The 16188-nt window shown below is 38.1% G+C and overlaps 1 protein-coding gene across 1 annotated transcript in view; it reads right to left on the reverse strand.

The window, feature by feature from the left end:
- Positions 1-5239: 5239 nt before the first annotated feature.
- Positions 5240-16188, reverse strand: part of TRPM3 (transient receptor potential cation channel subfamily M member 3) — a 324961-nt gene continuing 314012 nt past the window's right edge. Inside the window, exon 26 of the mRNA XM_026866467.1 lies at positions 5240-11123. Within this exon, the coding sequence (XP_026722268.1) occupies positions 9674-11123 (1450 nt within the window). The 3' untranslated portion in view covers positions 5240-9673. The remainder of the gene's footprint in view (positions 11124-16188) is intronic.

Consider the following 16188-nt stretch of genomic DNA (forward strand, 5'->3'; position numbering starts at 1 on the left):
ACAGTTTTAACAATGTAAGCGTTTTGGAAAATGCTTATTTAAAAGAGAAATTTCAGTGCTAAGTTTTGACAGAATAGCAACTCATGTTAGTAGTCTTCTTTTCTTGACTAATATATTTTTAATGCAAAATTATTTTGTGCAACTTCTTCTGAACTTAAAAAATTAATGGCTAACTTCCTGGTTAACAGCCTGGCTAATGGCTAACTAAGTAAAATTGAGTCTTTAGTGTCTACATTAAATTAAATGTTGCTTGGATCCATAATTAGCTCCTTATTGCCTTTGTCTTCTGTGCAGGACATGAATGTGTACACTTTCTTGGAGATGAAAGAATTATGTCTTTAAAACCAGCAGCTTCATGCACTTGTCTTGCAGATGGAAGACTTGAATCTACTTTATTCTCCAGTGATTACTTGAAGTGAATACTCCCAACAGGCCACAAAATCCCTTGTGTGTGTTGTTTAATTATATAAGGATCTACACTTGATTTTATTTATTTATATACCATTTTACTACGGTATTTGTAAGCCTAAACACTTAAGTTTTTTTGCAGTCTCACCCTTGATCTGTATCTTGGACTGCTATGTGTTGTTTGGACTTACCTAGGGTAGACCTATATGTTATGGCACACATACTGACATACTTCCATCACATCTCCAGGAGGGAATGAATACAAGAGAATGGGAATAAAGATAATCCTCTGTCTCTCAGCCTTACTGTCAACCCTGTCTTGAGTAAACTGGTGATAAACTGTCCACTTTCTTCTTTCCTCCCTCTATCAGCTGTGCCATTTTCTCTTACCAGCTCAATGCTGAAGTTAATAGACCTAGTGGATCGCTGATGCTGGTGTGGGCAAACTGAAGCACGCATTACACAGAGTTAGTGTAAGGCCAGCTCAACTTACCCTAGGGCCCCATTCTGCAACCGTGGAGGTGCTGCAAGGCACTGTTTCCTCCATCATCTCAAAAAAAATGGAGATGGCTGAAATTTTTTATCATCATCAGTGGTCAGTGAGTAGGATCAGCTAATGTTAAGGAGAACTTGTTTCCCCGTAAATGTCCACAGTGCCTTATTGCCTGAAAATACCCAGACATTTTAGAAGAGATTTTGTTTGGTGTAAGGTAGGCTTAGTTTATTTTCTAGACATTGAGAAATCAAACAAGTATACAAAAGTTTCAGATAAATGTTTAAAGGACTGCAGTGGTAATCTAGGCCCTAGCTATGCCTCTGCACAGAGAGGAAAGGGAAAGGAATGTCTTTGTGTTGCTCTGTATTTCCCACGGTGGCTGCTGCTCCTCTCTGTCTCAGCTGGAGTGGAGACGAAGGCAATTTTCTCTGATTAGAAAGCCCAAACACTTCAGGGACAAAGCGATCTTCTGGGGAACTGGGGACCAGGCCACATTTTCTGAATCTTTGGTCCATTCTTGCAACAGGGCAGCTATTCACCATCTCTCAGATGAAATTGGAGCAAAGAGACAGAATGTCATTTTAGATATTAATAAAAAACCACTCAAAGCTCCACTGAAATGGGGACTACTTATTCCATAACAAGCACAGATTAACCATTGTTGCTGTAAGTTGTTTGTCAAAGTTATGATTCGCAGAGGGATATGACAGTATTAGCAAAATAGATAGTATGGTAGAAATGGATTCATCACAAACTAGTCCTGTTACTAATTGCAGAGCTATGGTATAGTTCCCCAAGCATGCACTCTGGAAAAAAGTGGGATCTAGCCATATAGTGTATGAGTGGTGTGAATTCTAGAGTTCCTTGTTCATATCTTCCTTTAAGTGGTCTAAATTTCCCCATTCCCCATTTGCACACCCTTGCCTGCTTCCCCTGCTCCCTGAATTACAGTGCAGTTACTATAGTTCAGCAGCTATGGGTTAGAATTCAGATTTGTGACTAATATTTCTAAGGAGTTTTTGAAATAAGTAATTCTTCAGTTGGATTTACTATTTTTCACTGATATTTCTAGAAGATTGATTTTTTGCTAAAGATGCAATTTTAGTTTTGAGATTTTCATTAGTGAATAGTGAAATGCTACATTGGTTGTTGAATCTTTTGTCATCTTTCAAATAAAGGAAAATAAAAGATTATGTGTGAACATTTTCAGTAATGTCCTTAGAGCCTTGATATATTATTTTTCCAGATTTGTTCAGAAAATTCTCATCTTGCACACTGTGAATGAGAACAGTGGAATATTTTGTGAGGATAATTCCATCACCTCCATAGGCTGATTCAGTGGTGTGCATGTGACTAACATTTGGCTACATGTTTAAGTGAGGAAAGGTGTAGCAAAAAAATTGGGGTTTAGAAGGTGGTAGGAGTGTATCAGTCTCTCCAACTGTCTGTGCAGCTATTGAACTTCTTGTTTTGAAATCCAGACTAACAAAGGCAGGTACTCTCATAGCTGTTCTTTTTCCACTCAGTTCTCTACAACAGTAGCCTGTATCATCTGCAGTGGGATGTCCGTAACTATACATGGGCTATTATTGTTATTTCCAATAAATGCACTGCAGAACCTTCTTTAATGCTTGTCATGATTGCCTCCCAAAAGTATAATTCAAATATACAATATTTATGCCTGCAATCAGTTATTTGAAAATTTCAGAATAATAAAAATCCTGGGGTTTCACAAGTTTTTTATTGTTTCAGAAACATAAACAAAGTGAAATTTGAGCTTGATATGCAAAGACAGTGAGGGTTGCTGTAACTGTAAATTCTTGCTGTATTCAGTCATGAGGATAATGAATCAGGGTTGACTGCCATAGTCAATGTTAAATGGAGTGCTTTACTATTATGCATTAAAGAGATTAAAAGAGACTAGACCACTGCCTTAAGGGCTACAATATTACAGCTCATGGGAAAGAAAATCAAGGCTGGTGATGTTGCTTTTTTCCAGCATTTACTAATTGGCTGAATTGAGGTGAAGTTTGTTACTGTGAAAAAATCCCAGGGAGACCAGAAAGACAGTGTTACCTCGAAAGAAGCATAATGACGTCTGGTATAGATATATATATATCTATATATATATAGATATATATATATATTTTTTTTTTTATTTTTTTTTAAAGCTTCAAAGCTCTCATAGTCTTCACTGAATGGCAGTTCCTGAGAAGGGTTAGATAAAATCTGATAAAGGAATTTAGTATTTCCTTTTCAGAAATCTGAACTAAAGAACACCTCTCTGAACTATTCCTCTCCTGAAGTGTGACTGATCTGTGCAAAACTGTTTCGAGTATCTGTTATCTTTCTTATTCAATTGGATGTTTCTTGTGTTTCTTTGGCATTTAGCTAAAAGATACTATAATCTCCGTGAAGGCTAATTTATGGAGGCAGCAGATCCTGATTTTGGCTTATTTTGTGTCACTCCCTTTTTTCAACATTTTTGTGGGGAAGTATCAGAGCTGGTTGTAGCTGCATAGAAAGTGACAATGACTTCTTTCTTGAGGAAGGTGAGATATCAGTTCAGAGGAAGTTGTAGGTACTACTGGATTACTTGGTGCCTTTTGTTTTTAATGAACCTTCTTTAGCTACAAGAGCCAGCAATGTCACCTTTCTGGGGAGACTGCCATACAAAGGAACATGCTTCTTCCAGTCTATAGGGAAACAATTTAGAGAGGATCTGCAATCCATGCTTATGTTTCCTCCTGTGCTGAAATGGTAGCTACAAATAAAAGAAACTATTCCCACCTCTTAAGTAAACACACTGAGATGTACGTCTGCCTTGGTTCAAACTGGGGTCTGATATTGGCCAGGATAAGGGACACCTGAATGACACATGGTCTCAGAGATGGAAATAACTTACAACATTCAAAATGCCTGTGCATAATAGTGTAAACCTTTTGATTTTCTTTAAAGCTGTAAAGTTAGAACTAGAGTAGTGAAAGATCTTAGGGAAAAGCAGCTGCCACTGCATCATTGCTTTATTGCTTTGAAAGCAAGGGACCATAAATAAATGCTCCGGTAAGAACAGATGTTTTGAACTACATCTCTTTTTTTTTTTTTTTTTTTTTTTTTTTTTTTTTTTTTTTTTTATTGCAAAACAATTGTTACAGAAATTTCAGAAAGTTCTACTGTAGTAATTGCCAACTTCTGCTTTTTATTATGTATCTAAACACAGTCTAAAAGTGCATTGTGAATCCAGTAGACCTTTGGAAAGGACCGTTTTCCCTAGTGATATACATTTAGACAAATCATACTTGAAAAGCTTCATATTAGTAGGAATTTTTTTAAAATGACATTTTAATCATTTATCTCCCTTTATAAATGATTTTTATACACTTACAAATGATAGCCCAAATAATAAACGATTAAATAGCTATTAGTATAGTATATTGCAAACACTGTTCCAGACAGCAGTAGCAGCATATAGACTCTCCTCATGTACAACAACTGCAGTGGTGGAATAAGGATATAACTTTAATACAATTTATTCTTGTGCAGGCATAAAATTATATTTCACAGCCAATTCCCACTTCTGTCTCTTCCCCCTGCCTACCAAATACTAAAATAAACAAGAGTTACCCCGCAGCAGAAACAGCAGCAATTTCATAATCAATCATTTTTTCCTAATATCTTTTTGAAGTAAGTACTGTGTGGCTCTACGAGAGATCTGAAAGCATACAGAAAAAATTAAAAGGTCAGAGACTGTTTCACAACCAGTCTGGCTCAATGGCTCAGTCATTAGACTTTCCACTTGATGATGATTCAGGATTAGGATTAGGATTAGGATCTGTGCCATGATTCAGAGTAATATAGAGTTAGAAATGCAGAATAAATCCATCCTCTGACTCCATTGAAATCAGTGGATTTTTCTGCAGATCTGCACCAGCATCAGTAAGACCATAATCATAGTCAATCTCAGAGAAGAGAAGCCTGGGTGACCTGTAGTATTCACCCTGTAATTGGCTATAAAGCAGGATAAGTCTCACTGGGGTGCAGAAACTCAGACCCTCCACATTCAACACTACTTCTTTTATACCAACGTGTGGCAAGGCCAGTGAATATCGTCTGGAGGAGTGAAAGGTTTCATTAGTAAGCAGACGCCTCCACAACACTTGTGCCCACTTTGGACTGTGCTGTTATTTGAGGTGGATGAAGGAAAATTCATGTGAGGAAGCTTTGCCATTTCTTTTGAAGATCTATACCTGGCATCTTTTAACAGAACTGAAAATGTGGCCTTTGTTTAAACAACTGTGCATATTTGTGCAAAAATGCAAATATACTATTATTTTAAAGCAGGGTAGAGACATCACAACTACTTATTTATTCCTAGGGAAATCCAGGAACGACCAGCTCACATTTTCCCTTCTGGTGATTATCAGATTCTCTTAAGCATATAACCTGAGCAACATAACAAGACATTTATGCTTGTTTTGAAAATTTGCACCATGAGTTTACAGAGATTTTTTTTTCGCTGTCTCACTCTAAGCTAATACCTTTGATAACTTCTGCTCTCAGGACAGATACTTGTTTGCTCCAACTGCAGTCATTGGACTAAGGCTGTGTGCTGCTACCAGCACTTTTTCTGGGCAGTTATTTGTGTAGTTGCATTTTCCATGTGCTGACAGTTTCTAAGAAACAAATCATTTTCTTCTCATACAAAAAAATATACCTAACTAAGATATTTATCCCCTGACAAAAGGCTATCCATTCCACAAAAGGTACAAATCAGTTTTTTTTACCAAAAAATCTATAAATGGAAAAATGAAAAAAAAAAAATCTATATGTGGAACCCGGAGGGATTTCCTTATGTGGATGAATGGATGTTTTGGTTTTTCAGTGTATTTTCAAATTATCCCCTCACTGCCATTTGTTAACTGGCACTTGTGCTAAGAACAATAATGTAGCACCTTATCTCTTCCAAAAAAAGAGAGAGCCAAATGTCTGAGCACTGCTGTAGGTTCGCATTTTGTGTTGAATATTTCAATTTCATAAAATACAATTGTCATTTAAAAATAATAAAAAAATCACTTATTTTGCTAAAACATAATGGAAATAATGTAAACATCCAAAAGCTTGAATTCATTCCTAACTGGATTCATCTTTACAGGCAGGCAATAGCAAAATGTTAAGTCTCATAGTAGTCCAAAGAAACTCATGGAACAGTGCATGCATTTTCATTGACACAAAAGAAGACTGGACTGTAAGGAAGAGAAACTACTTCAGTCATATCACACTGTTATTGTGAAAGAATAATGTGCTATAATCCAATACCTAGGACAAGTGTATACCCCAACTGTAGAATAGCATCACTTAAACTGGAAACAACAGAATGGATTACTATAGGAAAATATTTATAAAATACTGTACACTGCTTCCTCAGTTGGCCAGCATATGTAAACAAACAGCTAAATTCAGTTGAGTTTCAAAATATTATTAAAGTTCATTTATGTTATAATCTCTTGCATAACATGCCAGTTCATCTTTCACACTACCACAACCCACCTGTCACAGCCCACAGTGGCTCATTAGAAGTTTATACATCAGCTCATACAGACATTTAAGTGGAGCTATACACCGAAATGTGTGAAACATACCAAATTTACACACTGTGACCAGAAATGCATATTCCATATGTAAGCTAATAATTGGATAGTGGAACTTAATGCTCGATGCAACATGTGCTATTTTATTGAATGTTACAGATTTACAGACAAGAACTTATAATGTGAAATTAAAACTGTCCTGTAACGTTCACTAATATTACCACATGTCACAAGTATACTGGTTTATATGTGGGAGATATGTATATATGTGTGTATATATATCTACTTCATAAGCTATCCTTTGATACAGAATATGTCATATGGCACGTGCTATAGCTACATGATGATGGATGACAAGACTTCTACTCTCACTAAGTGGTCATAATACTGGGAGTGGGAAATCTGGTCCCTTTGCATGGGTATTTTACCATCAAATTCAAAAAAGAGCAGTTTGATGCAGTGTGTAAAAAAACAGGTGAAGATAAAACAATCTAACATCTATCATAATATATTCTATAGACACCACATTGTAGAATAAATGGGAAACATTCAGGAAAAGTAGTGTTCTGACATCTTGCAATCACACTTTTAACGTCTGAATTTACATTTTATATATAATGGCAAATTTTAAGAGGTAAATAAAGTGTCCTGTTTCATTTTACCTGGAATGTGTGCTCCAGATCAATAAAGTGCTGTATCCTAAACATTTATACAGCTTCTGGGTTTGGCAAAATCCTTTACCCTGACAAACTAAGCAATGATATCTACCCCAGAGGAGAGCCCTATGCCTTGAACTAAATCACTAAGCACTCTTGAGGAATTTCTAATGAATCTGAAGTTCCTCTAGAGTAGGCCAGTAATATGGTGATGGTGTTCATGAACAGTTTTAGCAGACATTCGTATAAGTAACAAAGAAAACAAAGTGAGAATATCCCCCTCTACTCACCAAGGATAGATAGATTTGGAGAAGCCTTAGGAGAAGGCTGCTAACAAAAGTTGGCACATTTGAAGCAGATTGTTAAACATAAGTTCCTTTGCCCCTGGACATTTTGCTACTGTTCAACAATCAGCCTGTCCCAAGCATGCTTCATAATGCACAGAAAGGTTTCTGACCTTTCTTAGTGTTGCCATGTGACCATAACACTGCACATGGACTGCAAGGCAATTGCATAAATATGGTGTCTTGGTGGAGTTTAGCTCATTGAAAGCCTGATCAAATACAAGAAAGCAAGGAACACGTTGGTGCAGGAAGTATGAAACACATTGTACGTGAAGTCCCCATGCTGCATTTCTTTATTTCCTGAACTTTCCAATGCAGTGACTTGGTAGCTCAATGTTTTCACCTTCTTGGCCTCTTTTATTGAGGCTGATGATTATTTTTATGTCTGGATTTGTTGCCTTTCACATTTAGCTCTCATATGGTGCTCAGAGTCTCCCAGGGTGAGATTCCAGTGAGAAAATGTCAGCCTGCATTTTCAAAGCTGCCTTAGAGATTTGTGAGGTAACTCCCATTTAAACAATGGGAAGAATGTACCCCACTTGCAAGTGTTCATTTTTAATAACAAAAAGGAGCTGGTTCTACACAGATGTTGGTCATTGTAGAGTTGTTTTAATTTTTAACAGCACTAGCTTCAACTCTGTACAAACGTAAAATCTGTGCCTTTGTAAAATATGTGAAATTTCAATCCAGTTGCAGTTTATGCTTCTCCACCCTTTTCCTGTCTTCTGCATACCCTTACACCTGTGACCACTGTGATAGCTTCTTCTCATGCGAAGTTTGAAACTGGTTGACATTGTTGACCCTTAGAACGTGGATGGGGTCAGTGGAGTTACGACTGTCTTCAATCAAAACCCGTAACTGTGCTGCCATTCAGATACATTTTCTCCTACTAAAATGCATGATGTGTGATGTGCTGCTGAACAGTGGAAGCCTAGTTGCAACTGATGGCTTTTGCTGTTTATAGACATCTGCAGTTTCACTTTGGCTTTATATCTTACCTTAAAAGCATATATACTTTTCAGTGTTTTCCAGTCCTCTGCCAAGAACATTTTCCCTTAAGCAACTTCAGTCTAATTGCATTAATCTGGATTCAGACTGCTTGATGAATTTTGTATATTTTTAAATGTTTAAATACGGCCATGTCCTCATGAAAAAAAAAGGGGTATATTTTTAGGTGAGGAAATGATGTGAGAAATCGGCAGCTCGAATGGAACAGCAAGAAGAGGCTGGAGCAGCCCGGTGGGTAAATCTCCCCAGTTTGTACATGTAATTAAAAGGAGCAGGAGAACCTGACAATATTACTGTGCTCTACTCTGATCACCCTGTTCTTATTGTTCCATCACATCCTTTGATTTAGTGAGACAACATATTGATGACAAATGTGGTAAAAAAATAAATATATACTATTCCGCTTAATTACATTCATCCTGAGCTTGCTCAGCTGTGCTAGAATCTAGAATGCCTGTTTTATACAGGAAATCACCTGATATTTTAACATAAATTCTTTCTCCATTTAAATTGCAGTACAAAAGGCATTTCATTTCCCTTATGCTCTTGAAAATATACACTTTTTGTGGCACTAGAAGTTGATACAAAAAGAGACACGTGAACATTGTGGTTGCTTTCTTGTTCATCTTTCTTCATTTCCACAAGTGTGGGATGCAAAGGATTTGGGAGACTTTAGGTTTGTTTGCTGCCAGTTCCTACAGAAATAACAAATGCTTTTCATCAGTCATCACAACGGTGAAACAGATGAAAAAGAAGTAATGATTGAAGTTTAGAACATCTAATTTGTACATCTCTTTCTTTCAGTTAATTCCTTCATCCTAAAAACTTGAATAATGATCAAAGATCTTAGGATGCCTTCTAATAAAAGGCAGATTTCTGAACCTACTCATTTATTTCCTGTGACTTCATAAAGGGGACTTGTTACTCCTGTTGTTTACTGAATTCTTTGTAAAGCTTTCATCCCTCCCTTTTTCCTTAAGTGCAAATGTCAAACAGGTCAAGATGCAGTAACTCAGTGGGCGATGCTGAGACTGACAATGTGCTCCCCCTTGACTGGTGGCTAATGCCAACTGGAGTTGACACAGGGTGACGTGAGTTTTTTTTTTAATTCTGCTAAGAAAAATGGACTGGAGAGCAGATGACCCTTAGACGGCTGGTGAGCTTTGTCTAGGCCTAGCTGTGCTTGCTTTCAAAGCTGCGGAAGGCTCCCGTTCTTGACAGTCTCCTCATGGACAGGTTGTCCCCTCTGCTCTCTGGCCTCGAGGACTTACTCCTCTGGAAGGGGTTTCGCAGGCCTGTTGCATTTCGCTGTCTGTCAAGTTTGTCGCTGATAGAATAGCTCTTTCGCGTGTGCTGTGCATACAACATGTTTGACTCCTCTGCAGAGTAGCTGTTGGCCCGCTCTATTTTTGGAAGTGGGATGCTGTTGGCCAGAGTTCTTGTAGCATTGACATCTTGAGGAGATAAGGGGATCCCCTTCTTGTCTTTGGCCTCAATATCCTCATGATCAGAGCTCGGGTGGCTTAGTTCAGCTTCTCTCTCTGGGTGACAGCATCCCAAGTCCTCCACTTTGCCCCCAAGACTTCCAGGGAAACTGGCCCTCTCTGCGATGGCCTGGGGAGCACTCACACACCTTGTGTCTATGCAGTCTGTAATACTTGTGTACTCTGCTGTTTTGACTGGGATGCCAAGGCTGCTGAAATAGCTTCGAGATGGAGAGAACATAAAACTGTGAGACTTCACAATTGGCGTTTCCTCCAGAATAAACGGAGTTGTAGCCAGGTAACGGCTGCTTTTAGATCGCTCTAAGGTGTGATATAAGGGAGGGTCTGAATCCCAGGGGATTTGGCAATCTGTGATTTGTGAATAGTCTGAAGAAAATGCTCTTGTTTCTATTCCAGAGGTTTCCTCGTAATCAAGACTCCTGCCAGAAATTTTTTCACCAGGTGTACTGCTAATGTATGCACTGTTAGCTAAAATGGAAGAGGCTATGTGAGCCTGCAGAGCTGCATCTCCAGTACCAAGAATATTTATGGAGCTGTCGAGAGGCTCAGTATCAGAATGCATCTCATCCATGGCAGAAACATAGATGTCTATACAAGATGAAGGCCTTCTGGAGTCTGGGGCAATTGATAAAGTGCTGGTAGGGGCTAAAGGAACCTTTCCTTCTTTTGCTATCGAGTGGGAACTGATAGCCCTATGCAGGCTTGGAGATCTTTCCTTAAAAATGCTTTCAAACTTTTCCAACCCACACTTGTCCTTCATATTTGTTGCATAGAAAGAGTGACTTCGCATGCGGGATGAGATTGTAGGAGACGTTGGGGACATGGACTCCTCTCCTGTGGGATCTATGCTCTCTTGAAGCTTGTATGTATTTCCTTCCTGACTATTGAAGCTACTCTGCCTCACAATGTAGGCTGCATCGGTACAGTCGGATGAGGTTCTGGATCGTATCTTGGTTGTCTCACCTCTCTCTATGCCAGTCAGTTTTTCTAAGGCAGTCACCATTCGTCCCATCATATCTTCCAGCTGAGCAAGCCTGATGTCAACGGTCTGCAGAGAGGCCTTCATGCAGTGCTCTCGTTCATTTACTTCTTCTAGTCTCATGGCCATGTTCTCTACCCTTAAAAATGGTGAGAATTAAACAGGTTAATTTCTGCAAAACAGTGATGTTCAGATAATAGGTCACCAAAAAAACCTGGGAACAAACAGGGCAAGATTTATTATGGAAATGTTACTATGAGTTGCTGCCTCTCTGCTGTCAAAACTTCTAATTAAGTTGTTATGAATGAATAACACTTAGAGCAGATGCCAGATGATGCTGTCCCCAGTTGTGCCACAGGCAAGACCACTGCAGTTAACTGCAGAACTAAATGAAGTAATGAAAGTGGGCAATATGCCATAGAAGGTGGGTTACTTTTTTTTCTGGTGTTCACTCCAGGTTTACACCAAATAGTGCTGTGTGGGCCTAAGGAGATAGTTTCTTTGTTCTTGGATTAATTTTCAGCTCGGATATACAGAAAAAGCAATGTATAAGCTTATGTATTGAATGTAGGTAATATCAAGTAAAGTATGCGTGAAAGCTGCAGGAAGGATAATACCGATCAAACCAAATACAGGCTACAATAAGGTACACACACTAAGATTGCTCCATTACTGTGTTTGTGCTTTGGGTAGTCTGTATTAATAGTTTAGAGACTGAAATGATGGATTTTAAGTTATTTATTAGCTACTTATATCAATAAAAAGTAAGATTAAAGTATTAATAGGTAATAATTGAACGTTTGATCCTAATTTAAACTTCAGTATATCTGTTCTACACTGTTGATCTGTCTAATTTTAAAATGTTTTCGACTTTAAGGTGAATTGTGCCCTGATTTATGCTGGGGGCTTTCAACTATTTCAGTTTTCTGGCTTCTAAAATCTCTCTACTGGAGGATTTATATGGAGCCCTCTAATTTTACACAACGATATTGCCTTTAGCACATATGAAACGTCTCATAATTATTTTCTCTGGTTATAGTTCCTAGTGTAGATCAAGGACCTCCATTATCTGCCAAAGAAGTATGAAAAGCAACACATTTATACAGTTATATTTGTCTGATTTTGAAGGTTACAATTCTGGTTTTCCCCATTCCTGTTGATACTGAAAAATGATCAGAGAAGCAACAAATACCACATGGTAGGATTTTCACACTTTTCACAAATCGCTTACTCTCTGCCTGTTAGTTCAATTCATACTCAAATGTTAATAGGTGTCCTGTCAATCATATCCAGGATTTCTGATGAGATAAATATAACTTCTACTCTTGATAGTTGAATTTCCAACAGGACAAGTAAGTGACCTGGAAACTGGCAACAGCATAAACACTCTTACTTGCTCAGAAGGAAACCAGATTTTAGTAATGAATGAGTATTGGGCACCATTAATGCCTTGTTAATTAATGCACAGATCTTTAGCTGGTGAAACACTGAATTCTGACTACCTCTTGGTGATGAGCAACAGCAACCTGCCTGCACAAGAGAGGAGAGGGAGGAGTGTGACACCACTTCCTGCAGCAAGTCACATTCCTGTGAAATAGAGGCTTTTTCTGTTGAAGACCGTGAATTTTGAAAGCACGAGCAGAGCAAATCAATTTGAAGCAGTAATTGTATTGCTTTCATCAGACTCCAACAAATTACTGATCAAGTAATCATTGCTAAGAAATGAACTGGTAGTTTCAAAGAACTTCATTCTACTCATTATCATTTAGGCACCAGTCAACTTCTAGTTCTGTCAGCTTCTCCAACAAAACAGATCAATGTCATTGCAAGCACAGGATATAATTCCATAGTGAGAGCATCTTATATGGGAAGCAGTTGAATTTTATTTCATGTTAGTAGTAATCTGAACTGCTTTTTATAAAAACAATTATATTTTTGAAATATTTATCAGCTAATATCTGAGTGCCTTGTCACACATTCATATTGTGCAACAATTGCTCCAAGATGATCAACAGATATAAATCACAATTTTAGGACTCTCAGACATATGGAACAATTTGAGAAACTCTTGGAGATTCTACTTGAGAATGCTCAGATTATGAACAACAAAAACCATTCACCTCACAGTTAGCTAAAAACTGGAATGTTCTGGGAAGCTCACTGGATAGTCTTGTGGGTTTTGTTTGGTTAGTTGGTTGGTTGGTTGGTTTTCTTCTTGCTTTGAGAGAGGTATACAAATGAAATAACTTTTAATACAAATACAGCCAGTTGAATTATTTCACTTGGTTACAAAAATTGTATCCAGAATATTAGTAGAACTGTCCATAGTGAGATGTTTTTCATTCTGCATTCATGTGAGAGCTATCTACTGCTACTGAATGCAACTAATGCATCCCAAGAAGAACCTAAAGTCATACCTTGTTGGTACACATTCATATATTTACCCAGCCTTCCCTAAAACATGATCTATTAGCTACTGCCAGAGGCACAGAGTTTAAGACTGGTGGTATTGCTGGCCGAGATGAAGAGACACTTTTGAGTTACATGGTCTGTTGGTTGCTATGGAAGTAATCAGAGATGTGATTGCGTTGATAGAAATGGGAAATTTATATAGAAACTCAACAAGATGAGGATAGTGCAATCTGGATTCAGAAACCAGGGGTAACCAGAGATGTGCATAGATAACTGAGAAGTTCATACATGTATTTATACTGGATGGGCCCTGACTATATAATTTTATTCACAAAAAGAAAGTTTGAATGATGATCTCCTCCAAACCCAAAGCTATTAGCTGAATTCTGTAATTTTTTGTTATATATAGTATATGGCCACATATTTCAACAAATAATAAGTATTTATTATTTTAATTAGTGATATTCTTTTATATTAATGTTCAGTCCTGCAACCATTCATCACACAGAACAGCACCGTGCTCTGGGAGTAATCCTACTAGAAACATAATAAAATCACATCAGCCAAACACTGTGGACATAAGAGGATATGTTCTGGAGAAATACAGTCCTTAAAATGTTTTAATAAGTGAAATTTTCTATTTTCCCATACTGTTGGATGATCTTGCACTCAGTAAATAGACAGCTTAGAGCTGCATTTCCTTCAGGAACAGTTTTGAAATAAAACACTATTTCAAAATAAGAATGCCCAAGTTTTTATTTCGATCTTTTTTCCATGTGTATTGGAGATAGTATAAACATCTCAGCAAATCTCACAATATCCATATATGATGCCTCTATTGCACCTATGCTTTCCTTACAGCAAGATTTATCTAACATATGAGAAGGTGCCAAGCCATCCTAACAGATGGGAATGAGAACAGAAAAAGAGGATGGTACATGTAAATGCATCAAGTACATAGTACATGGATGGTACATGTATCAAGTGTGTTCAGCTGAAGCTCAAAAATTTGTAATAGTGAAAAAAACATGGAATATCTGAGGACAATATTCAGTGGCCAGGAAAAAAATAAAAGGCCAGAACTGGGAACCTGGCAAAGATTTTATATTACCTCTATAAAGCCTTTCAATTATTGTTTGTGAGATGATGGTTTCTGCTGGCATTCATTTTGTTCATTTTTATTTTTAAGCTTTGCATATCAGTTCATCAGTAATTTAACTGAAATAATGATTTAATGGGTGTAAGGCACTCTTTTCAGAAGTGGACTTCTTAACTGAATGCTAGAATCAGGTTCATAAGTCCCTTTGTGGACCTATGTCCATTTTTAAGGCATCATTTATACTTCAAAATCCTTTTCATCTGCTGCAGACTGTAGACACTGAAAATCACTTACAGGGGTATCCACCCTGCTTGTTATAGGTGACTGTAGAATGGCTTTATTTAAATAAAACATAGACAGCAGCTCCCAAGCCTGTAACAGCTATTGGTACTTTGCCTGACATCTTTTGATAAAGCACTGCAGATGCAAGTGGCCAGCCAGTTTTCCCAGGTGTGGTGGTTTCTGCAGGCTAAGGACTGCTGACTGGGTTGTCCTGGCTGCATTCCCATCTGGAGCCTAAGACCACTTAACTCTTTGTGACGACACACAGACAGACCTCTCCTACTGTCATTCTGCATGTGTGGTGGTATCTGGTAGGCTCAGTAGCAGCCCTTCTACCAACCCAAACCTATTTTCTGTGCACTTCAGCCTGTCACCTCCGAAATCAAGATAATAACTATGGCTTAATTCACACAGATGCTGTTAGTGTAATTGTATTTCAGACTATAAAGAAAGTGCTGTAGTAATGGACACCATATAGTACCAAAGATGTCATACTACATCTACTTTAACCAGCTTACCTTCTATTTAAATACTGTTAGGATGTGACCCTGCTCCCTTTAGAATCAACATGAGGTTTTGCATTGGGTTTGAAAGAGTCAAGACCTGTCTAAAAAACTGCCTACTGAAGAGATTGTTTTAGTGGCTTCATGCCAGATCAAGAAAAATAGTCTTGTTTTGATCATACTATGCATGTCTCTGTGCTGGACAAAAAGTGCCTCTGAAAGTTTCAAAGTGATTAGAAAGGAAGGCACTCCAGGAAAAGTTGATTCTTCTGCTGCAATGAAGTGAATTTGCTCAATTTTGCTTTCCTCAGGGTCTCCAAGAGATTCACCAAGATTTGCATAACCTGATAAATGCAGTTAATGATAAATGCACCTGATAGCTTTCTACTGCTTTGTATTCTTCTGCTTAGTCAATCACTTCTGATGTGTATCACTAACCTGCTGCTACTTTCAAGTGCCTGTGTGAGATCCTAGCTAGCGAGCTACTCCTCCAAGTTACTTAGTACCTGGGAACTACAAACATCAAGCGTCATTTCACATTCTCAATTTCTGAATGTGAAAGGATCAGGTAAAGGAGAGATTCTGTGTGGTGACATCAAATCTGGACACCTCTGTGGTGTTCTTTGTTACAAGAGAAGTAAGGCAATTGCTGAACCAAGACAGGCCCCACAGAATGCCAGGGTGGACTATTACAAGGTGAGAGTAGAGACTGCAGCTTGTTGTAGGTGAGTCAGGCAAGACTGGGGTCCTGACTCAGCACAGCCACTGACCACTTAGCTGAAATCATTCGTTTACATTGACCTGAACAACAGATCAATGCAGCAAGAAACAAGATCTCTTGCTTTGTTTTCCTGAGCTCCTAACCTGCCTCTGGAACCCACCTAGACTGAGCCTCAAAGCAAGACAAG

The sequence above is a fragment of the Athene cunicularia genome (genome assembly GCF_003259725.1).
Source record: "Athene cunicularia isolate RWA chromosome Z unlocalized genomic scaffold, athCun1 chrZ_part2, whole genome shotgun sequence".
NCBI lineage: Eukaryota > Metazoa > Chordata > Aves > Strigiformes > Strigidae > Athene > Athene cunicularia.